This window comes from Bombus flavifrons, chromosome 8 (genome assembly GCF_040668555.2).
Source record: "Bombus flavifrons isolate JBK064 chromosome 8, iyBomFlav1_principal, whole genome shotgun sequence".
Classification (NCBI taxonomy): domain Eukaryota; kingdom Metazoa; phylum Arthropoda; class Insecta; order Hymenoptera; family Apidae; genus Bombus; species Bombus flavifrons.
Window position 1 is genome coordinate 13062076 of NC_138449.1, and position 25795 is coordinate 13087870.

Sequence of the window (25795 nt, forward strand, 5' to 3'; positions counted from 1 at the left end):
CATCGTGTTACGCGTATCTAAGTCAACCACCGCGTTTTTAATCTCTTGTTACCCGTTGTATTTGCTTTGGCGAGTCGAAAAGGATTTCTCTGTCAGAGATACTCGATTCAATAAGAAAAACAAGATGCTCGGTTATTATTAACGAACGCTGGCAAATGATAAAATAGAGGAGCGTCGAGTTTCAGCTGCGTTGGTTTGCGTTTCCTTAGGTTTCTTTTCAATTTATTTACTTGGGAATATTTATTTACTCGTAGACGAAAGTGGAATTTCGTAGAAATTGATCGACGAAAGAATGCCAGTCCGTAAAATCGTTATATTCATCGGCAATGTTATATCTACCGGATTTTGTTTATCATTTTACTATAGCTGTTTAAATGAGTTTTAATTATTCAACGATGTGATTATTAATTAGCTTGTATAATGTCAAAAGCATAATATTGAAAGTGTACATAATTCATATTTAACCCGTTCACGCTCGTACACTTATACGCGACATTGGACTTTATAAATTATCAACTGATTGAACGTTAAACAATTCTTCTCGGCACACTTGGCTTCGATCGGTTTGTGGTCTTACGAAAACATCAGAGAGCCTATGTTTCTATTACGATTAATCAGTACGAACAATATTTTTCGCCGTTTAAAGAAAGTTTTATCCGCAAAGGACTAACGAGTCTGGATTTTCGAAATTGGCTTGAAAATTTTGCGCGTTACGTTTCCCCTGCGAATTTTCTCTCAACGATCTTCTCGCAAACTTTAAGAAAATTCGACCGCGAAGAACTTTGCGCTAAAAAAAAATTGCAGCGAAGATTCAAATTGAAATTAACTTTCGTCCGAAATGAAACGATATCATCTGACGCAAGCAAATCCTTCTCGATGCAACGAGACAATTGGCTAAAAGAAACCTAATCAATGCGAAACGAAAGCGATATAGAGAATGATCGAGGCTAATGATACTCGAAACGTTCACCGCAGAAAGTAAATTCCATAATCAAGTACCCGAGAGGGAAGTGGAGAAAAGATGCTTCGACACGGTATTGTTTGAATTTCATTTCACGAATTGCATCGAGCTCCGGCATAGGCAACGCACCGACGTCGGCGTCGACGATCCAACGAGAAAGAAGGGAAGAAGAGGGCGAGCAGATGCGCCGTTAGGAAAACTCGAGGGAAATACCAGGGCAGGTCGACGGGAGCGAGCGCAGCGTCCCGCCGCTGCTGGTCATTTTTCCCTTTTATTCGTTCCATTCGTTCGTGTCACTTGACGCCGGCTTTGTGTGCGTACGCGTCCCAACAACCAAACGAGAGGAAGAGAGAGGCCGCAGGACAGCCAGGCGCTGTCCTTTGAATATTTAGAAAGGTGCAGACATATTTTATTTAGACCGACGAGAAAACAGCCGGCTTCCGGCTCTCTGCTCACGAAACTCCGCCGCTCCAGCACTTTTGTTTCCCTGTGCCTTCTGCTTTCCGTGACGCGTTTGAATAATTCTCACCAGTCCTCTCGAGATCCGTCTCTGCTCGATTCCTGGACCTGCTTCGGTATCTCGAATCAGGAAATTAAGAGTGCATTAACGATTCGAAGATCGCGAAAATTTTCATCGAAATAATTGTCAGGGAGTTTGGTTCAATTGGGCGGATCACTCAGAACACGCGCGTTATCGGCAAGGATTTTCTTTCTCGTTTTGCGATCGACTCTTCTAGAAAGAATATTCCTGTTCTTTCGGACGATACTTCTATTCCTTTGCCATTGCGAGAGCCTCGCGTGCCAAAGAATTGTTATGGTCGGAACAGCGAGAATCGACACGCAAACTGCACGCATCGCTTATTAATTATTCGACGAATATTAAAAACGGAAACATTGGATATGGATTAAATTATCTTTCGATTAATGGACGCGCCAATACTGTCGATTAATTCATTTTCATTTCGATCTATTTTAACGCACGGAACAGAGAAAAAGGGATATTAAGCGATTGCTGTTGCTAGAAATCATCAAGCAGAGAGGCCGTGAACTTGCGCGTCAACATAGACCAATGTAATTTCTGCTCTCGCCCATCTGCACAACAGCGCCCGAACTTCAAGAAGTACCTTCCATAAATCGTTCGAACGTACAATAGCAACATGCTAAATACCGTCGACGGCCCTTAAAGTGCGTCGTTGTTATCACGTTTACGTAGTTTTTCCAGCGATAGGGTTGTTTTATCGTTTCATGAATCAGTGGCAAGCACAATTACAACCAGTAATTTTGCTTCTCTTTGGAAGAAACGGTCTCTCTCCCGGGACTAAAGACTGCAATACCCTTCCCACCTCTTGCGAAGAATTTATTCCTGGTCGACCGGCCATCCAGAAACATCAAGAGAATACACTTCCTCCCCCTTAATCCAGATTGTATCGGAGGGATTTCCGTTTCGCGTATTCTACTAGCGCCACTTGCGCCCGCTTTGTTCGAAAGCGTGTGGCAAAAGGGGAACGAGAACGTGGGGCGGAGTGGCTGGCTGCTTTGAGTGCTTAGGGGAGACATATTTTATTCAAATGCACAAGATAATCTCGGTTTGCGTTGCGATCGCAAAAGATTCTCCATCTTAGATATTCATCTTGCCAACAAGGATGTCATTGTTTAAAGTCCACGTTGTTTGTCTCTCGCGAGAGTTTTCCGTCTTTTTACATCGATTGGTCGAAACAGGCTGTTTGTGCGACATTTTTCATATACGTAACGAAGCCATGTCAACAGTGGCGGATTTACCAAACGATTCGCGACGACGTCTTGTCTTCCGTGTCGCCGAGGTGGCTAAATTCATAGTACGAGCGAAGCGAAATGCAGATTCTTTGCTGCCAAATAAAACGAAAATCCAGAATAAGAAAATGGATACCTCGTTCTCGAGGTAACTGAGTTCGAAAAGTTGTCAAATATGCAGTTGATTTATTTCCAACTGGATAAAACTGGATAATTGGCGGCAGGTAACCGTGCGCGTGAAAATAAATAAAAAACGAGGATAATTGTTCCAACTTGGCTTGTACCATTAGGCTCGCGATATATACAAATCCTGTTCTTTCAAGTGTAAAGAAGCGTAAATCGAAAATATTGCACGTCGATGGTAGAAATAATCATTCCAATAGGAGGAGGCGATAAAAGAGCCGGTCGCACTGGAGAATGGGCTTTTTTGCGGCCAGTGAAAAATGAGGGGTGAAACGGTTATCTGGGATTACCGGGGTGGGACCACGAAAAAAGATATTCGATCAACGCGCGGGATCTGAGGTGTCCTTGCTGGATTACAAAAGTCCCGCGATCGTCTCGCTTAATGCTCTTCGAAGTCTCCTGGGAGGCATTATACAAATTCTAACCAACCTTGGACAGACCAAAGTGACAGAAAAATAGATTCGCGGCGTCCTTTGGCCGCGTTTTCCTTCCATTCGTTCGTCATCTTCTCTCGTGACCTAATTTCAACCTAATTGCTCGTGAGACGAAGAAGAAACAAAGATTATCGTACGTATATTTAAATCTATTCGAAGAAATTATAGAAGATGGTAGATTCAACGAGTTGGTACACAATAACTGTTCTTTAATCTCGCGTTGGTGGGAAGAAGTCGAAGGCAAAGTACCAGCAAGAATCCGATTAGTTTTGTTGCTCGATTACGCGATAACTGGAAACTCGAACTAACAAAGTACGCCTAGCCCCTGGTAATTAATGGCTACATTCCTAGTTTCGATAATTAAGATGCTGCTGAAGCAGAAAATCCTTTTGAAGACAACAAAGTTCATCCTATGGAAGAGTAAACCTGCTTCGAAATGTTTCCTTTGTTCCGAGTCTCGCTTGTTTTTAGACATTCAGAAACGAAACATATTTTCTCCGTGTTCTTCGCTTTTTGTCGCTTCAGAGTTAGCCAGTGGAAGGAATGCGAATCTTCCAGTCTCGATTACTGACTGCGATCGTCTACAGATCGGAGAAGAAGCAAATAGCATACGTATCGTAGATGGAAGAACATCGAGGCAATTTAAATCGAAGGCTGCAAAGATCAGTTGCGAAATATTTGCTCGGAGATTTTAATTTCAATAATTAACCGTGTGCTTTGTCTAACAACGTGAATTCAGCGTGAATTCGACCGTTCAACACAACCTAAAGGCCGCGACGTGCTTTGCGATATGCGAGCGTGTGTCGTCAAAAACGTAACAGTCGAGACTTCGCGTGTATCAAAGCTGGAGTTGCGGAACAAACGTTTGTGACGTCACGCTAGTCAAGTTTTCAGCAACGCCTGTTATTATTCTCTAACACATTCCTTCATGAACCGCCGAAAATTTACAAAATCCCGAACATCCAATCCTATGGAAGATTGGAAATACATTGAAGCGATTTATCGACAGCGAGCGTCCGCTGGATTAATTTCACTGAGAGCAACAATTCGCGGGAACGTTGATGATGAAGAGGAAAGGCGCGGAAACGAAAGAAAGGCGAACGTAGATAGAGTCGAGGGTGGGAAATCGGGAGAAGTATGCGTTAATTAGGGTCAGCGCTGGCAATTTGTGGATTTGTGGCCAGCCTGATGCATACCGCCGATGGCCAGCCTCGAGAGATGGTTGCTGCGCCGCCAGCTCCATGTTATTCGTCTACGGTTAACCTCGTTCGTTCCGCCACCAGTTTTGCCCCAGTCGTCGTCTACGCCTACGTACACGGCCTATCTGCTGCACTTTCGTGTAATTAATTGCCGACGGTGGTTCTCGTTAAATCGCCCGATCGCCCGAAACGTCCGTATCCGGCGGACACGAACTCGCGTCGAAAGGTCGACGAGTCGAATTTGCTTGGGAAGTCGCCGATGACGCCAAAAGCCTGACCGAATTACGCGACCTGCATCCTCCAGATTAATCTCTAAACTAGCTAGTTTCCACCGGTTCTAATCAAATTGTCGGCGAGGTTGCGCCAAATAACTTGCTCAAACGTTCTGAATGTTAGCAATCCTCGATCGGTCGGAAGCTCGAGGCGAAAAAATTCTTGGTCCTCGTTTCCTTTGGCGCGTTTCAATCCACGGAACGTCCAATTCGACTTTATCCCCGTTGATTGGCCTGCATGGTTTCTAATCCGGGGTTTCATGCAGCCGCAACAAAGTTTCCCTGCCAGTTTCCTGTTTATTCCGGCGGATTGAACTACGAAGGTCGCACGGTTATTTTCTACGCGGTGCGCCATCTACTCGGCGTGGTATTTACATTTGATCAATCCCAGGAGAACGAAGAAAGATGGAGAATATTACGTCGTAGCCTGGTGTTTTCGTTTTATGGCTGAGCAAGGGAAAAAGAACTCGCTCGTAAGGAAGGAAGTTTTTCACCTGGAATCTTTGCTTTTAGTGGGTTGATGATGCGCGAGAACTGGCGGGACTCGCGGATCCAGAAGTTCTTCCGGAGCAATTCTATTTACAGCAGGGAACGGGATAAAGAAGAAAAGATAGTATCGTATCGAATAACATCCGCGTTATTGTTCTCGACAAAGAGGTGCCGCTTTGTTTCTCTTCTCCTGATTTTACTACTTGTTTCATTGATCAAACTTTGAATCGAATCGAATATCTCCGAGGACCTCCTTCTCCTATTCTTTCTAAACAGAGTTGTTTAATTATCAAACTTCACGATCCACGGTCAGGATCCACGAGTCCGTCAACTTTAGCGGCAGAAGGAAAATAAATTAAAGCGCGAGATTCGTTAACGACACTGATACTTCAACGTTGGCAACCTAAGATCCATATTCCACGAAAGCTTTAAGCTTCTCAACCGTTTATAACTGTGGGCTATCGATCACCATAATCGCTGAAACAGCTCGGTATAATTCACAGCCAGTGATTTCGTGGAAGATAAATCGTAGAACGGTTTGAGCATAGTCCCCCATAAACATCCACGTCGACTTAATCGTTGCCGTGGACGTCACCGCGGACGATTATTCATTCACCGTAGACCAGGTTTCTCGGTTTCTAATCGTAACCGATTCCTCCGTTTAATGTTAAAGTCTCGCCGATGATCTTCGTGCCGAATCAGCTGGTCGGTGCACCAGCTGGGACGAACGTAACGATCGACTGCCACACGGAAGCTTATCCACGGGCGATGAGCTACTGGTTTCTTGGCGCCGAGATGATACTGTCCAACGAGAAGTATACCACAAGCATCATGGAGAACAGTTACAGGGCGTACATGAGGCTGACCATAAGAAATCTGCAGGATGGTGACTTCGGCAACTATCGTTGCATCAGCAAGAACTCGCTGGGCGAGACTGAGGGTTCCATCAGATTGTATGGTAAGATAATAATAAATAAATAATCGAAAAACGTTAAAATCGTTGAAACGATGTTTCAAATCTTCCGCCTTTTCTTATCCATAATCTAATTTAATCTTTTCTTATCCATATCTTTGTGTCATATTTTTGTATCTGTGTAATTAGATGTAGGAAGTATGATTAGTGGGATGATACACTTTTGTGCACAATTTAAGCGACACTTGTTAATTGTAAATGCTTAAATAACATAAAAGTAAATATTAATCCGTGTATTTTCTACTAGTGTTACTAGTTGGCAGGAAATTAAAGGTTTCGTAGAAGAATACCACTGTAAGTAGAATTAGTGGTCAGACAAATGCGACTTCGTTATTTTATTACGTAATACCATTAATAGATTTGTCGATTTTGACTCATTTGAAATATGGACAAATATTTTAAACATCTTAGAACGTAAAAAGGAATTCGTGTAATTTCAAGGTAGATCAAAGTACCGTAATTCGATTGTTCAGGCGAAATTCTTCGTGGCATCTTCGTAAATTCAGTGATCGATCGATGTGACTCGTGATAAAGTTAAAGTTGACTGAACGATTGGGAAAATAGCTTCGAAGCTGAACCTTCAAGATGCATAATTTTTATTTCAGCAATTCCGAAACCATCCGCAGCGCCGAAGGCCACGGAGATCAAGAGCAGCGCCAACAAAGAAGGTGAGAGCCTCATTGAATATTGCACTTCGAGCCCCGAAATCGATATCACGTAGGTCCTCTCCGACGCTTCCCTCTTCATCGAACTCATTATATCCGTGTTTTATTTTCGAATCTACTGCCAAAAAGTTGCACCCCTTGCGTTCCCATGCAGCTGCAACCACCAAGCGGCCAAACAGCACAGCTGGAAATTGAATGGTCGAGGCTAAACCAGGCGAATTGCGAAATATTTAAATTTCGTAGTAACATGCTCGACCATTAAATTTCACGAGAGATCAAGAGGTTTACTTTGGTAGTCCAAACAATTTAGACGAGAGTCCCGTGTCCGTATCGATTGCTTCACGGTTGGTCGGAGCACAGTAGGAACGTTGTCCCATCTCCTTCGAAAAGGGATACGTTTCCCTACAATCGACTACGAACATCCTCGATACGCCAACGACATCCGTTTTGCCTTACAGTATATCATCTCTTTTAGATTCGCCAGTTTGATCTTTCCGTTAAAGACGCTCGTCCTATACAATTAGAAATTCGAAGAATTTGTCCACTGACGTAATTTTGACCAGGGAATCGGCCTCCTTTTAATTTCACAGTAATAAAATTAGAAAATTTCTAGTTGAAAATTAACCCTTTGTTTGATATCGAGTTACCGTTTCGATTTGACAAAGGCAGGTTCTGCTTGAAACGAAATTTTGTTTCCTAATTTTGCTTCCAATTGTTCAGATCGAAGAATTACATATAACGTCTCGACATTTCACAGCCAGCACAGTATTACAGATTACGATAGTTAATAATTGCTCGATCAGCTATTTCAGAAGCTTACGAGGCAAGCGATCAAGGCCAAAGACAAATCCATGAAAATGTGTGGCTATGTTTGACGATAAAACGCCATGGCGTTGACCGACCAGAGGATTATTCTCGAAGAAAAACATCTCTGAACGAGCAATTACGCAGGAGCGCAATCCTCGGCGAAACTAGCGACTCTAACTCTCGAATGTAATCTTTGCATTAGGTGTGCACATTGTGGAGCGTGTATTATTAAAGCAGCGCGAATAACTTGGGCGGATGCCTAGGTCAGGTCCCTGTGGCTCTGGCCCGGTGTTCTCGCAACGAAACCAATCTCAATATGCTGCATTATTAACGCCATACAAGGCTCGGTCACGACGGTATTACCACCATTAAGCTTCGCGATTTTACTCGTAGCTTGACTCGCCCGGCAAACCATGGATTATTGTTAGATCTTACGACTTACGCGACTGCCCTTAGCTACAGATTTTCACCTGGGACACGATCTTTGTCCCGCCGATTTTGCCAATCTACGGCTAACATTCGTCGAATAGAAAATCCGTTCTATCGTGCGCAGATTCAATTTTCAAGAGGTTCTGCCTCGTCGAAGACTGAATACACGAAACGATCGAGTCATGATTAACACATACGTATCCTAAAGAAGATGAAAAGTATCGCCAAAGATGTCGTTCGTTGGATTTTCAAGTACAGATAGATCAAAGATGGTAGAAATCTTAATATCTCGAGAGAATATTTCGATAAGAAAAGCGATACTAGAGTTTTAAACGTATCGGGTTACTTGACAGATGTCACGCCAAAGAAATTATTTATATTATTGACAATTTCGTTAGTATCGACAGATTGTCTGCTGTCAGATTTTCATCTCGCCGATCTACTGTAATCTCCGGTCTAATCGAAATTACCAATTTCGTATACAAGAATACTGCACATTTTTCTTCGCCATTTAACGAAATTGCAAACGTAATCTAAAAATCATTTATGTATATTTCGGTCACGTACGCGCAATACAGCTATCGATGGCTAGAAGTGCGGAGAATTGTTAAGGAATTTTAAGAGAATGAAGTTTAGGCTATCTTTGAACGAATAAATGGAAAAAGGTTTATTCGTGTTGATAATTAACGGAACTTAAATATGGTGCAATTTTCCGAGCGTGTAACTCACGCGTTCATTAAGGTTGCCAGATGACTGGAAAAGGGAAACGAAATGTAACGACGTAACGATCCTCTCGAGCGAGGATTTCCAACCTGTTTCCAGTCAGGCATCGTGCAACTGTCGCACGGTTTTATCGTAATATACGAGGCGGATGATTGACTGCCGTGCACGAGAAAGTTTCGCGAAATCGGGCGGTGGTTCGTGTTCGTCGCCTTCCGTGGCTCGAAATCAATCTTAATATTAGCGAATTATTAATGACCCGACCGTGGCGGGCAATAACTCACGAATGGGACGTTAAGCGCCACCGAACAGTTTCCAATGGGACCGCGTTGCTCCTTATCTGGCCAGATAAGACTCGAAGAGGAAGCGAGACCTTCGAGGTTGACGTATCGATCGACAAACCCCTTGACACTTGGCTTTCCTCCATTCAACCATGTACAGATCATTTCTTTGAATCCCTGTCGAAACGATGCAATTGCAAAATATACTTTATGGAAACGATATACAACGAGATCGTGAAATCGGTCAGTAGTTAAAGTTTACAATTTTCGATAAATCGTAACATCTAATTGAAGATACATGGAGAGTCGTAGGAACCTCAAAATCAATTCTTTCTTCGTGGTAAGATAACATAAGGTTATTAATTTTATTAGATTCAATCTTGAACGTCGCACGGAATAATCAAACTTGTTATATATCGTAAGACGCTACTACGGTGTAACATAATAACGAAAAAGTGAAAAACGCATATGTCTACGATAAAAAATTTATAGATCAAGACATCATATAGATGGTTACAAGATAATCGTTAAGTAGCTTAAGTCGAATAAAAAAGACAAAAATGGCACAAAGAAAAACGGCGAAACATCGCTTCTTATCAATTTTGAAATGATATAGAAGATATCTTAACCAAGTCGGACGGAACTGATATCTTGGCTTGGTGCTTTATCTTATGAGCTCGCTATTTCGTTTCCATCGAGTATAAAGATAATACAATAATTCAAAATAATTCGCCTTTTATATATATATATATATCGAACTTCCGAACGCACGAAAAAGGAATGTTGCTGCGTTTATGGGTCCATGGTGACCATCCGCGAATCTAAAGGATGATTTTAATTTTATATCGGAGCATTATACTGTCGGGTCGACCGGTGACCCAATTAGCCGCATTTAGAATTCAATTACCGCTGTCCTGGCGAGAGGCCGCGCGAGGCCAGATTGCATTGTTGCGAACAGATATTCGACGAAATCGGTATCGGCTCGCGTAAGAATCGCAAAATCGCTCAGCCAATGCCAACGTTAAAGAAATATTCCAAGTTCTGTTCGACTTAAAATGGTATACTTTGCTGTTTGTCTCGTTACTGTGTAACTATGTAACTATACTATGTAGTGTTGGTATAACGAATATGTTTAAAAGATGCAGAATTTTCCTATGATTTTAGACACGTTTACTTTATTAGCATTTTTAGTATAGACTAAGTGTTGTAACAAGTATGTTTTTGAACGATATCTTAGATCTAGAAACTTCGTATATATGTATACTTTCCACCTTATAGATAACCATTTTAGTTTAGTATAAAATGTAGCCTGATTTAGCGTTACCAATATGCATCGTGCAACAGTTCCGAGATGCTGCGAGAATTAAAAAAGAAAAGTGCTTAACTTACGATGATTCGTTAGAATCTACTATGTAACCTGATAAATTCTTATTACAAATTTCGCTGCTATAAAGTCGAACTAGCCGGTAAATCTGCACGGAGCGAGCCCATTATTTATACCGGCTTATAACTCGTTAAACACGTCTCTAAATCTTCCTTTCAAAAAGTGAACTTTACGATCGCTTGGAATTTCCTCTCTTTCTCTACCTCTTTGTGCCCTCCATTCTGTGCCCCTTCGCCTCGTTGGAATGGTTGCTTCTCGCCGAAGGGTTGGGATTAGGCCCACGAGAATATACGATATTTAATAATGCCTCGACACACTAGTTGCCTCTCGGGACACCCATCGATCCTACCGGCCGTAATTAATTATCGTGGAGCAAGGAGGTCGGAATTATTTCTGGTATTAGCCTCTGGGCTCTGACGCGTCGACCTTTTTACTTGCGAGTATGCTTTATCGAACCATCGACTCTAGACACCGGACGAAGAGATCGATGCTTCCTTAAAAACGATATTTCCCTCCTTAGAGACGCTCGTCTTCCCTGGAAAACGTAATACTGACGCTTACTTGTTGGTTTCAGTACACGTTCGCGACAGGGCGTATTGTAACTTTAACCGAACTCCTTTCTCTCTCTCTCTTTCTATCTATTTATCTATCTATCTATCTATCTATCTCTTTCTTTATACGTAAATTAGTCTACAGAATCCCTTTCTCGCGCGAGGGAAAAATTTCAACGTTTACAGGGTTGGTTAAGCTATTATTCGGGGACAAGAGAAACGGATAGAACAATCAGCGTTAACTCCCTGAACACGTCGATTCGTTTGACTCGCGTTTCAATCGGCTCAAAGGCTCCTATACGCACGGGAGATCAGGTCCGATCCGAATCGCTTCTAACTTCCAATTGAATTACTTCCGACCGATCTCCCTGGCCGTTCGCGATCTCGCTGCCGGGCAAGACTCTCGTCCCGATCTTTCCTCCGCGTCGCATCCAACAAGACACGGAATTAATTTCTCGATTTGTCCGAGGCGATCTCTTGTTCGAGCCACGCGGTCGTTTAATAAGTACACAATGCCGCGGTACAAAGAGCACCTCGACGATTCTAAGAAGAAAACGAGACAACGGTTGACCCGTCTATTTCCTCTCGTTGGCCGAACTTTTCCATTTAAAAGCAGATATAGCAGTGGCTCGGGTCCAAGGGTAGCCTGTTCCCTCTGGATGCACCGGAGGAATCCACGATTACCCCGCTACTCGATCCGCGGATTCCCGTTTCACGGTGGATGCGTTCGCAAGAAACCAGAAAGGTGGCACAGAGCCCTTAAATTTTCAACAAGTTATTCGGAAAGTTGGCCTGGACGCGGCAACACGGAGGAAATAAGAAAACGGGGGTTGCTTGAGGAACAAGGAAGAGAATAAGGGTGGAGAAATGGTACAAAGGTGTGGCGGACGAAAACCGGATGAAATACGAGGCTGGTCGCGATTGCTCGGGCCGCCGGTATACGAAAGGAAACACCCTGCAGAGAGAGGCGGTCTTTGTGCGCTTGTAGGACGAGGATACACAAGAGCTGGCCGTGTTCTTGACTCAGCAAAGATGGTAGCCCCGGCCATATTGTTACGAGAAAGCAGAGAGGACAGGGACGAGCCAGGGACGGCGACGACATTGTAGCAGTGGGTGCAAAGGCTACGAAACAAAGTTCGTGCGGGCGTATTTAAACTTTTATTCGAAAACTTTTTAGCGTCACCCCGTAGCGTCGTCGACGATGCCGTTGTCATCGTTGCTCGCGTGCAACCCCCGTGCACGATGTTTAAAGGGCCGCTTATTTGCCAGCCAGAAATGAAAGAAAAGAGGCTTCTGCGAGAAAGTTGCTCCTTGCATGGGAAGAACTCGCGGGCAACGCGCCGCTTCTCCTAGAACCTTCGAGAACATGAAATATTTCAGGAGAACGAACGAACCAGAAGTACGAAAGAGCGAGTTGGTTATGAATCCGGGAAGGGAATTAATTGAGCGGATGCCTCTCTCGAAATTCGCCCTGCTAACCTGTTCACCTGTTTATTTTTGGACCAAGCTCCGTCGGCGAAGCTACTTCTTATTCGCAACGCGAAAACTTCCCCTCTTGGAAATTAATTATTTCTTGTCCCCTGAACCGGCGTTTAATCTCGCATGCTTTTGGTAAATTGTTAACGAGCCGGCGAAATTTTCTGTGAAATTCCTATCGCTCTCCTTCCGTAATCGGTTTATCTTCTCGCTCAGACACACGATAAAATAAATTTAATCGCGAGGTAACTATGTCATGGATATACGTAGTTGAAGAATATTTCTTATCGGCGAATAAGTATTCTTCTAAGGGACAGGCGCGAAACTTGACATCGTCTTGTACAATTATACGACGCACGCGGGATAACTTGGAATATTTCGGGCGATTATAGAGGCCAGAAATAACTAGTGAACCATCTTACCAGGCCACAAATGTGTATAGAGGCTAACGACATGTACGATGGTATATGGTCCCGTGTTGGACATGAATCCGAATTGCACCCTTGGTTGATGCGCGCTATGCAAAATTACCATCCGAGCAAAGTTTCAATCTTCTCTGCGCAAAGATTGCCTTAGGGCCACCGCTATAGCGGTTGTAGACCTTGGACTTCAGTCTGGCTATTCCGCTTTGTTTTCACTGTATGTATAGTGGCTCTAAGTTTGTTTATCGACTAGTTTAAACCGATCGTAATTCGATAGAATCATATGGCACGTCTGTATTTTGTTCAATGAAATCGTTTTCTCCGATTCAAAAGCCACGAGTATTAGATACAAGTATTTTATTATCAGTGTCAGTTACAAGGAGAACTCGAGACGGGCAAGCGAGAAAACAGGAGTAACAGACATAACAGACATATTTGTGTAACATTCTCGGATCGAGGGGCGGCTTCCGTCGTAGTTGCGAGGAGTTGAGAGAACTCCGGGCCGAGTTTGAGAATTAAGAGAGGACTCGATCCTTGCGAAGGACGTGCGGCAGGCGCGGCTGGATGGAGAAGACAAAAAGAAGTCAAGGGTAATATCGAAACGACTGAATTCCGGCGAAGTTTTGAAACGGTAGCGTGCTAGCATTCTTAAAGAAAATTCCAGTTTCAAGCGGTTTGCGAGAGGACGTATTTCGCGTGAACGAACTTACAGATCCTCGAGCAAACTCGAGAGGATCCCTGACCCGCGTTCTATCCGTGGAATTCCGAATTCGCTCGTATAAACTCGCGTAGCTGGCTTTCCCATATAATATAATAATACTTCCGACTTCATGGGCCATTTATTCGCCAGTCGATATTCCTCTTTTTCGACCGATCGAAACGTAGAGCACGCAAACCAGAAACGGTCGGAAAGCAGCGCCTGACTTCGTCGAGAGCGATTAGATACGAAAAGAAGAAGATTTGGTCGACCGTGAATCATCGATGTGGAGAATTCTGGAAAATCGTAAAGAATCGCTCGTCCCACTCGTATCCACTCTTGTCTTTTTTTCTTTCCATCGCGACTCTTTGTGCGGCTCTTCCTCTTTGTCGACCTCGCACGGTTCAATGGAACGTCCGTCACCATCGAACGCAACAAGTTGAACTTGGCTGCTTTTCAAAGAAGCTGCCGGAATTCATCAAACCGCTGCGCTGCCGCGCGGTCGGCGCTTGCCCGTTTTCAACTCGTCCACTCGAAACACCGTTCTCTGTGAAACGATAGAGGACATTCTGGCTGGCGTTTCCTTTCCCGATGAACGATCGCGGCCATCCCCAAAGCCGCGAGCAACCCTCGTTCATTCAATGCTTGCGTTTCACACACGGTGTGTTTCGTTTTATTCGACGAATTCCGCAGGAAACGCTGAGCGTTCCTTTGCTTTCGAAAGGGTGGATTTTCGCCATTGAGAAAAAAGAAAAAGACGACGATTATGAAGCTCGAACTAATCGCGCCGGATTACCAACTGACTTTAGCGGATAATAGGGCTACGCTCGGTGGTTTCGCAGTTTTCCAACTTTCGCTCTCCCGTTCTATGTTCGTCGAGTGCTCTTGATGGCTCTCCGAGCACGTTTTTAGAAAGTTCCACTATGAAGGGTATTCGAAGTTCCGCCGGATCAGGATAAAATATCTTTCGTCGGAATTTGCCTAAACTTTCTTTGCCCGTATTCGAGAAATGCATATATAAACCAGTGGAATCCTCGGTCGTCTCGATTCCGTTTCCAAATAACCGTCGATACCGTTGCGCGCGATACGACATCCATACATCAGCCTCGTTTAATCGATCGAATAGAAAAAACGAATTAAATGGTTTCCTTAACCGCGCATCGTATTAAGTCCCTATGGTTACGCAACGATCTCGCGCAGCTGTGATCGGGATTCAATTAAGAAACGGGAAGAGATCGGTTCCGATTGCAACGATTCTAGCCGTGAAATTCGCCCGGGTCTTGTATGGTGTGCAATGGTTGCACGAGGACCGGATCCACGACGATTAAACGATAGAAAGGCGAAACAAAAATTAGAAAACGAAAGAAAAAGAAATGATAGATTAGCGGGGGAATAAAAAAAGAAACGACGAGTAAATAAATACAAAAGAGAAACATGTTTTCGTAAAGAGGAAAGCAACGGAGAGGAAGAGAGGGAGAGAAAGAGAGTTGGCTGGGTTAGATGAGAAAGGTCCTAATCTATTTTCAGGACGACCGAGCACGCCGTCACCAGCAAAAAGGCCGACCACCGTGTGGCCATCCTCGTACAACCCCTACTATACGAAAAGGACAGAGAGGCCGCCTCCCCCGAGCGAGGAGAGGGTCGAGAGGCCAGAGCAGAAGCTACGTGGTAGCCAGAGCACAGGTGAGGCTTGCATTCTCTCATCTGGCCCTCCCTCTCCCGCTCTTTCTTTCGTTTCTCGTGTGTCTCTGTGTTGACTCCCTTCGATTTTATTCATCACGCACATAAATACACGCAAACACGCCACCCTTTCGTTCGCCGCGCGTCTTCCAGGCTGTTCTCTGTTATGCGATATTCTGCACCAATGCATCCCACGCGCACAGGCTAAATTGATTGGAACGCGCGTGTAATAGAAAGGACGACAGATCTTGGGGCCGGGAAGGGTTGATTCGCGACGATTGTTGACAAAACGTTCGATACTCGATTTCGATAAGACTCTGCCGTTTGCTTCGAAACTGTTAAGAAACGAGGAAGACTCGTGCCGTTTCGTGAACTAACCACGCTGGCAAGAGTTTCAGGGGAGGAATGTTGAACTCGAGCTCGCGCAGCTGAAAGAATATACGCGTCTTCCAGGTTCGGTCGTACGAGAAATATACAAAATTTCCTTAGTATCGCTGTCAAACGTTTTACGGATGACCAAAGAACGTCCTTAAAAGTAACGCACAAGTTTATCGGTGCTTTTAAAGCTGCCTTCTCGCCGTACAAGGAAAGTAGCGATATTCTCTGTTTACGGTAATCTTATGTTTAGAAGGTAGAACGTATGAAAGTAAATCTTGCATATTTTCCGCTCTTACGATTGCCAAGCTTCGCAAACATTTTGTTTTGTTCCTTTCTTTTTTTCAAACATGCTAGTGGTTTGTTTGCGCGTAGCTTCTTTGAAACGTAGAACGCTTAAAAATAGAACGGCGTAGACGTTGATTTAAATTTCACGGTCAACGGCCGACAACGACCACGACATTTTTAGTTATGTCGCGTCTGTATTTCGTTAAATCGCACTGTCCTCGTTTCCAGACCCAAGATATCTGCTTACGTAAGACGTCAGGCGTCTTAGTCTAAAGCAGCTCGCTGTAAACTCATCCTCGCGTTTGAAATTTAAGGGTAACCCTGTTTGCGCTGCATAATGCATCGCGTGTTTACAAGAATCCTTGCGTAGACAAGAATTTAATGCGTTAAGGGGCGCGTGGAGCGGAAAACAGCCGCGGGCTAGGCGAAAACAGCCGCATACCTGGTCTCGTCGCCCTCTTCGACTCATCCTCTTTTCTCATTTACGCAAATAAGATCGCGACCCGGCTTCTTTACGGTCTTGAAAGTAGCAACGACGTAATCACGTACGGGGTAATTCGGACAGCGTAGCGTATAATTTCAAGAATTCTCTCGGTGAGACAGAAAAGGTTTGCCCTTCCTTCGTGCAACCTGTATATTTTATATAAAGCTCTTGTTCTTGCCTTGTTCCATCGAAATAGCCGAAGTCGAATTTATCCTGTTCCACTTTCACTTCATACGCTTCATACGCGATGAGACGCAGCGTTTATCCGCCGTGTTCCTCCAAACCGAAACGATCTAATAAAATTCGTCTTGAGATGTTAAAAAGAAGAATCTAACACGTTACAGATATATTATCGCCACGCTCAAGCTCCAGTCTCGAATTTATTATATGCGTTATACGAAACAGTTTGAAATTTGATTAGCACTGTTAACGAGAACCGATAATCACGATTATACGTGTACGTTTATTATTATGTATTTTCAGTAAGTTCTTATCAATATTCGTTGGCAGTAGATATTCTGTAACTTGTGCATATTACGTCGTCCGAAAAGTTTCTTTCGTTTTATAAGAAAGTAATGGATACGCAATATTTTTCGTTTTATATTATTTTATCGAATTACGTATGATCCATTTTGTTCCATCAAGATAAAGATTACAACGTACGACAGATAAGGTTTCATGTTTGTATACAGATGCATCGTTGTAAAAGACGTGCCTGTAAAAGAAAGACACTTTTCGGACAACCTAATACATTTTCATAATTACGACAGTTATATCTCATTACATTGATAATGTAACGTCAAGATGTTTTATATAATACATACGATAATACGTAAAAATTTGTATACGATAAATATTCAAGCGAAATTTGTCGATCCGAGATAGCAAAAAGAGTCGAATTAAAGGGACGTGTTTAGAATGTTGACGAACCACCGCGGAGAAACCGGTAGTTTGCGATCAGGTCGTTTTGATGAAGCGTAGAATAGATGAATGGCCACTCGGATCGTTAACGAGATAACGAGCTTCACTGAAATGGTCCGGGAAGCCATTCCGTGGCAACGTCATTAAATTCAAACCGGAACCATGGATCGACTGAATGAAACCTTTAATAAGACGTTTAGCCCTTAATGACCAATGTCGACCACAATATTTATCTTAATAGCCAATGGATGGAACGATGCTTTCGATTCACCACGATTCGTGTAGTCTTCGTAATATCATCTAGCGCTTCAGCAATCTGATTTCCATATTCGTGCAGAGTCAATATTTGTAGACCTGAATTTACCATTGTTATATCGATTAAATTCGAACAGTTAAATTTATCGTCGCCAATGCGAAAGTAGAAAATATGGCTGGCTCGTTTATCACAATTTTTTGACAAAGGCAAATTGCAGCTTCAACGGTTTTGGAAATTTGTCTACGACTGTGCGTTAAAAACGACCGCGACTGAAGCTGTAAATGAATCGCGTTTAACTCTTCAAAGAATCTATTAGGTTGTCCGAAAAGTTTCTTTCGCTTTATGAGGTAATAATAGACGCACGTTTTTTGGTTTATATTATTTTGTCGAATTACGTACCATCCATTTTGTTCTATTGAGATAAAAGGGAGATTTCACGGACTTGGTTTCACGTTTGTACGAAGGTGCATTGTTGTAAAAAAACACGTTTGCGAAGGAAAGACACTTTCCGGACAACCTATATTTCGAACGAGATTTTCCTGCCGAAAATCATTCGCGAAACCGTATTGGGGAAAAAGTAAATACCAGGCCTCGTTGAAGTATTTATCGTTTCGTTGTCGTGATACAAATAGCTCGGTGCACACCGGCCATAAAGTATCCTCGAGGGTGTTATCACGTGGCGATTCGTGTCACCGGTGAAGCATCGTGTCGACTGATGCCCATTCATTTCCATTCATTAACGACCGGTAACGGGGTAGTATTTTAGCCGATCCGGAGAAAAATCAACGAGAGGTCTATCCGGGAATCTGTCAATTATCCGCGAACTTTCAGCCATGAAAGAGCATCCGATTCGCCGTTTGCCTTCTCTGCGATATTTTAAATAACGATCGAACGAACGTCCGTGCGACGTTCATCTTTTATTAAAATACCACTATCGATTCGACTCCTCAGCGACGAAACAATTTGACAGGCAAATGACATAGGTTTATTTTCGGGAAAGGAGAAATGAAATATTCGATCAAGAATATTCTACCTAAACTTTTATAACGTTTTCGATTTGTACACTTGGGAATTGCAAGAAACACTGTCTTTGGAAAGAATCGTAATACACAGAATGGCACAAAAACAACGCAACTCTAAGTTTAATAGCGTCAACGTTTTTAACGATAGAACCAGCCTTGACCAAAGCGTGAAACTCGTATCGTAGATATAAATTTATAAATACGAAGCCAATGAAAATTCTTTATCAGCTGTTACATTTCATTTTCACCGCGTTAAATTCGTAGAATTATTTCTGCGAGAAATTATAGAACAGTCATTTCATCCACTTTGCCAGCCTCGGCATTAAAAAAGATACATTGGAAGATGTCTAATGATCTAACTGCATACACACAGCGTCATACCGTATTATTTTCGTGCTACAACGTAAAGATATAGTCCATCAACGAGTTTCAAAGTGTCGTTAAAGCTGGGGCAAACAGTTTCGCAACCGGTCCGTCTGTCACTATGCAAACTAAAGTCTGACTCGTACGGTCCCATTCTATTGCACGGTGGGAGCCGATCACCGCGGCCGAACGTGACCAATTGTACGGCGTTTAGACTAAGTTCCCAAAGGAAAATGCGTCCGGAATTTTACGCGGCACCGTGGCCGCTGCACCGATGTCACCGCGACGAGAAGCAGCAAACACGCGCGGAAAGCTCGAACGAAAGTCAGCGAGCACGTACTCGGCCGCGTGTGGCCGGGATTGTCGGACGTATCTAACACTGGTGAAACGTGGGAAAATCTAACACGGACAGAACAAAGTTCGATAAAGGGGCGTAAACTCGGAGATATTTCTTTGGAAAAGCGAGACGGAATCGAACGTAACGGAAGGATCGACTCGAACGTACGACACTACCATGAGAATTGCTGTCGTAACGCGAGTTTGACGAATAAAATGCTCCATCTTCGCTGCGAATGTAAACTTCAAGCTTGAAGTGCTCACTTTTGTGAGTGTAATAGAAAGATTTTCTTTTTCTTCCTTTATTTCGTTCCTTTTATTTTTATTCTTCCCCTTTCTCTTGGAGGAATAGAGACAAATCTGTAGCATCGTGAGTCTTGTAAAAAATATACGCGGGACGTTCCAGTCGATCGATTCAATGCGACACATTAAACGTGCAACGATACCTTCTCAACGGGTTCCCTTTACACGTGCCGAAACGACGAACTCGTTCCATCGATGCGTTTCCCTCGGCCAATGGTTGTTACCCTTTCTCTACCGCACGACCATAAGTGCCCGATCTAATAAAATAGTGAAATAAGTTCGTGCCGTGGCAGCCGTTACCCGGGCAACACGCGCGATTTCGCTGGCTTTCTTACGACTAGTTACAATTGCATACATTGCGTCGTTACGGGGCGAAAGAATACTCGCTGCACTCGCTACTCCCATAGAGAATCTTAAAAGTTCTCAATAAACTCCAAGTAATATGTAGTACAATAAAAACGAAAAGGAGGAATAGAATAGAACAGCAGGTACTTCGCTCGAATGAAACTGTTATACATACTACAGAATACACTGTAATTTGTCGCGGTAAATAATACCGCGCGTAGTCAGATACCGCGGTAAATAATACCGCGCGTAGTCAGATACCGCGGCAATTAATAATAGACCGTGAGCGTGAAGAATCGCTTCGATCAATCAGCGATTCGCGCTACCATCTAGATTTGGAAGCGCCGTGTAATCTGTGTATTCGTAAATGTTGGGATCAATAGGCTTATTAGAACCGAAATTTATCACGTCGGTGAAATTCAGTTAAAGACAGACAGCTGATTATTCTTGACAATTTACTTTGTTCCTTGTCATAATCGATATTCACCTGTCGAAAGAATTCCTATGCATTTGCACGTAACCTGCGAGCACGCTAAACGACAGCCACTTATCCATTTCTAAGCCACCGCCTGCGTCTCGAAATTCTCGCAGCATCAAAGACACGGGCACACCGATAGACAGGCACGGGTCGAGAGTGTCGTAGGTGGCGTTTTGAAATATGCATGGGCATCCCTTAGTACGTTTAGTAGGAAATTACGTAGGAACAACACGCGCCGCCTCTATAGCACGCCGTTAATATTAACTACACCCCTCTCGAGTATTATCCCAGGGGTAGCGGAACCGAGGCGCAGCCACCTGCTAGTGGGTTACGCTTTTAGGTTACAGTTCGCCACTGAAACGCGTGCGCGTGCCGGCGAAAATTGCTAATTTTAGTTTCGACGTTGGGCGCCGGATCCATTTACTTGTACTACTCGTCCGAGCGAAAGTGAAGTCTTTGAGATGTACTACTTAACAGAGTAATGAAGTGTTCGGGAAGAGCGGTGAAAAAAGTTCGATGTTTGGCGCGAGATCCATTTACCTGTACTACTTATCCAGGCGGAGGTGAAGTCTTTGAGATGTACTACTTAACGGAGTAATGAAGTCTCTGGGAAACGAAGTAAAGAAGTTGAGATAGCAGGATTTAAAGATATTTTACGCTGTCGATCGGCCAATTTTAATATAAAACTTCCACGTTTAGCACTGTATTAAAAATATGGCAATTATAAAGATATCGTACGATGTCATAAAATAGTAGACACCGAAATATAATCTTCTCGCTACTTATATACCTCAGGCCATTCCTGTTCCACCGATCTGTCGTAATATATCGAAATTAATATAAGACAAACTGTGCCGTGTCCAATCGTATCGAATCGTATCGCTAACGAATCGTATAAGACGCGAAGCGAATTAGAGACGAATTGGATGATAATGGTTAGCACGGAAGGAAAATAGAGGATCAAGAGGAATCAAGAAACCGCAAAGTTATGGAACGTACATAATTGATCGGTAGATTTATCTTTGAAATTGTCGGGTGTGTATAAGCAAAGAATAGCGATAAGAAATTACCGAGTAAAACCACGAGGAAGATGTTACATCATCGGCGGTCTAGTTGCAAAACGCTGTCGTGCACGCGAAGCAGCCTGCAAGGAAGACTTTAATTGCGGCGTTCCGTGCAAGCGGACTTTAAATAACTTGTTGCGGATTGGACAATTTAACGGCGCGAACGTTCCTTGCATAAAACGGGATTAAAGGTGCGACGCGTATCGCGAGACTCCGCCACTTGGAGGTTAGTGGTTCGGAAACAATGCTCGAAAAGACACCACTTTCAAATAACGCGATAAAGACTTATTCGAACGACAGTACTTCTTCCTTTAAAAATTTATTTCGTAGATAATTTCTATCTCCTTTCGTTGGATTCCTCTTGAACGATCAAAACGTTATCACAAAATCACTGCAGTGGCTGTGTAGCGACGACGTTACTATAAGGTGCCATAATTCACGAAGCAGGAAGTCATGTTGCTATGTTTATAATGAGAAAAAGAAACAGGCCAGTGAAATAAGATCACGTAGGAGTGTCGCGGAGAATATTGTATGAAATTACAAAGTACATGATATTATTTTTCAAGACGAAGAAACGACGAAGTCGTGGAAATGTCTGTTTCTGGGGATCGTCTCATTAATGAAGGGATCCGTAATTTCGAATTAGTCAGGACGAGTATTATTCGTTGATTATCTTATTAAGATCTAATTAGGCAATTAAGAAGTGTTTGAAGCGGAAATTAAGCTCCGGATACCAGGAGGGAAAAGCACGTTTATGCGAGAAAATGGACGGTCTCTACGATGGCGTGAACAGTTGGCAGCAATTTCCATCAGCATCTCGAAAATTCCTATTTCGTAGGTGGTATCGGGGCCGCGAACAAAAAGCATTAGCGGTTCTGCATACTGGCGTATCTAATCTATGAACGCAATGTAATCTCACGAGCGGTTGATGCTGCTAATGTCTACCATGCCAGGCATCCTCGACTCCTTGAAATTTCGTGGACACTTAGTAGTACGAAGCTCTCTAACAAGAACCACGGCCCTGTGTACGTAGCCGCCAACACGCTCGCGTTTCCCGGAAATTCAGTCTAATCTCAATTTTCCCGCGCGTTCTTAGCATTAACATCGGTTGACCGACGATAAACTTCCGGTCTATCTTCTTGCTTCCGTGTTTCCACCTAAGAAAACTCCCTGTCGGTGTATCCGACCAAGGTAGAATGTGCAAACGGCGAGTTCTCGCGACTGACATCGTTACGAGGACCATTCTCGATCCACGAAGCTTTGCAGCGGGTATTTTCAAATATTCCTGTGGAATTATTATTTGAAAATACACGTTTAATATCGTGCGAAGATAAAAGAAAAGTTACAATCAAGATCTAGTTACACCGGTAGTGCTCGGTGAATTTCCGATTCAAATTGTAAATACTCGTTTCGATAAAACTTGGACGAATGCTGAAGAATTGAAGGGGCACAGTTAGCAAGGTCTCGAGCAATCTCAGAACGCCGTAACGCGTAACAGCAGTTTTGATCGTGGTTTTCCTCGTGATCGCATCTTCTTGAATTCGCCAGCACCGCTTATAGCCACTATCTCCGGCAGACATCGTTGGCGTGTTCTCTTCCTCTTAAAGAACGTTTCTCGCTTCCCTCCGTGCACTCGAGTTCCGTTTCCACCGATTGGGGGTTGGCCTCGGAAACGTATACGCCAAGAACTCACAGCTAGCTCGATAACCAGCTAATGCTCTCGACAAACAGCACCGCACTATATTTCTATCGATTTTCATGAGTTTCTGGATACTTTTCTAACGCGGGTATTGCGGCTGTTTCGATATTGGCTATATGTTCGATGGATATTCGTAATAAAGAGTTAGGTATATTTATTTATTCTATGATTTTATGACGAATTGTTTGAACTCGCGGCACTTTTTACGTCCGTCAATCGTCGTTTCTCTACGATTTCAAAAAGAACAAAAATTTGAGGGAAAAAATTCGAAAAAAACAAACGAAAAATATAGCGATAGTTGATGCGGTTCTCTTTGTTCGCAAACAGATTTCTCGGGCCTGTGGCTCTATTCAGGTCGCGGCAGATTTTATTTGAGAATTTTACAAATGGTTATATGTCATCGCGCGAATTCACGTTCGCTACGTCACAGATATAATTGTTTCCCAGATCGCGGCTTAACCGGCGCGGAAGTTTCACCGCTTTCCATTTGCGATGAAATTGAAAAACCTGGGAGTGAGATGTAAGTGACAAACTGAATCGATATGCAAAATTATCCAAGAAAAAAAACAAACAAGAAAGAAGAACGTACGATCCTGAAACAAAAAGAGGAAAATTCGCAGTTAAAAAACACTGAAAATCTCTATTGATCTGTGAACCAGTCTATCCAATTTTCAAACAAATTTTTTCGTTAAAAATCGGACGTATTTTTCCTTGAAAATGTCCACTATCCACGATACGTGAATTTGGATCACGTGTTGAATGGAAATCTATATTTACCTCGGAGTCAACGTATCGAATACTCAAAAAGCTATTTTCACTAAAAATCTCACTTGTTGTCTCTGAAAACGTTCCACTGTTCACGGCGCATATATCTCCAGTTTCTCTTGAACGAAAATTTTTATTAATTTCTGAACCAACCAACCAAGTAATAAAAAAAGAATTATTTTCTCTAAAGATCATACGGATACTCTAGGGAAAATTTTCATTATTCGGGACACGCGAATCTCGAACCGTATCTTGAACAAAAAATTAATCTCCATGCTAAAAATTCTGAAAAAATTAATTTCATTAAAAAAAAGAAACATATTCTCCGAACATTTCCGCTATTCACGGCACGTGAAACTCGAATCGCTCCGTGAACGAAAACTTGCGTTAATCTCAGTGCCAATCTACCAAATTATTTAAAAAATTATTTCAAACGAACATCGAACGTATTCTGCGAAAAATGTCGACTATTCGTGACGCGTGAATCTCGAGTTCTGTCTGCAACGAAAATCCGTGCTGCTCGCGGTCGGCTTGAATTTCCAGCGTTCGACACGATGGTAACGTTAACAAGGATCACCGTGCCGGCTGTCCGTGTGTATCTGTTAGGTAGCAGCAGCGTTTAATCTCAATTTCCGGGGCTCGGTGTTCCAAGGCGCGCCGGCTGACGAGCAGTAAATAGCTAGCTCGCCGCGTTACAGCCAGATGCATTCTCGTTGCCAGTCTGTTTCCCATTTTCCCTCTGTTCTCCGCGTTATTCTCTATCCACGTTTCTTCTTCTTTCGCGTAGACGTCTCTGTGGATAAGAAGGAGTGCAGTTGAGGCGTGTTGGTTAAGCGGACCACGTTTCCGCTGTATCTTTTGCCAACAGCTTCAGAGACGACTTTCTTCCTCCGAGGAAGATGCTCCCTGAATCTTCCTCCACCCAAGGATATTTCAGCTTCTAAACTACCTACCTTGGCCTTCGTATTTTCTTATTAATCTACCTATCCCTGTACACCTTTCGAGTCTTTTTTTTTCCTTCTATCGAGACGGTAGCAAATTTCAGATCCACGACGTGTTATTTTTTTTGATAAAAATTATCGGATTTAATCAAGTACGAGATAGATTGTATTGTAAGAAAAAATGAGAAGCTTGAAAAATTGAGGATACTCGTTCGATTTTTCCTGATACTATGGGATTGATTTAAAGATAGAAATTTAATGAAAGCTTAAAAAATCAGGTCTCTGTCAGTGTGAAATGCAAAGAAGATCAGAAATCGAGCACCCCTTGTAGAATCGTTGACAATCTTGCAGACGAACGTTCAGAGAATATGTATTACTTTTTCTATGTTCATTTTGGACCTGAAAATTGGTTCGGTGTATTGACATTTCCATCGAACGCATTGATCGACAACATCAAACGAAGTTCTTTCACACAAGCAAGCGTGTAACAAAGTCCAGGGTCTCTAAGCGATTTCCGATCGACGCACTCGAGTGACCAGAGTAGTTGGTAATCCCCCGGTATCCCGAAGGACTACAGCCTGCTTATAAACTCGCCACCGTTGAGAAGTTAATCACGAAGACTTAGCGACCGCCTAATGCCCATTAGCTGACAGCTCGCCACCGTGTTTCTTTCAAAATAAACGTCGATTAACCTGCTCGAATATTTTCACAGCGAAACTACCAACTTTCTCATCAATCCGACTTCTATCATCCTCCAATAGT

The 25795-nt window shown here is 43.1% G+C and overlaps 1 protein-coding gene across 5 annotated transcripts in view; it reads left to right on the plus strand.

The window, feature by feature from the left end:
• Nucleotides 1-25795, plus strand: part of LOC138182388 (lachesin) — a 253553-nt gene that overhangs the window by 197104 nt on the left and 30654 nt on the right. For 4 of the 5 annotated variants that reach the window (XM_069118181.1, XM_069118182.1, XM_069118183.1 and 1 more), the window contains 3 exons: nt 5982-6266; nt 6887-6949; nt 15241-15396. In XM_069118181.1, coding sequence (XP_068974282.1) covers nt 5982-6266; nt 6887-6949; nt 15241-15396 — 504 coding nt within the window. The remainder of the gene's footprint in view (nt 1-5981; nt 6267-6886; nt 6950-15240; nt 15397-25795) is intronic. The other variant, XM_069118185.1, reaches the window with a different exon arrangement.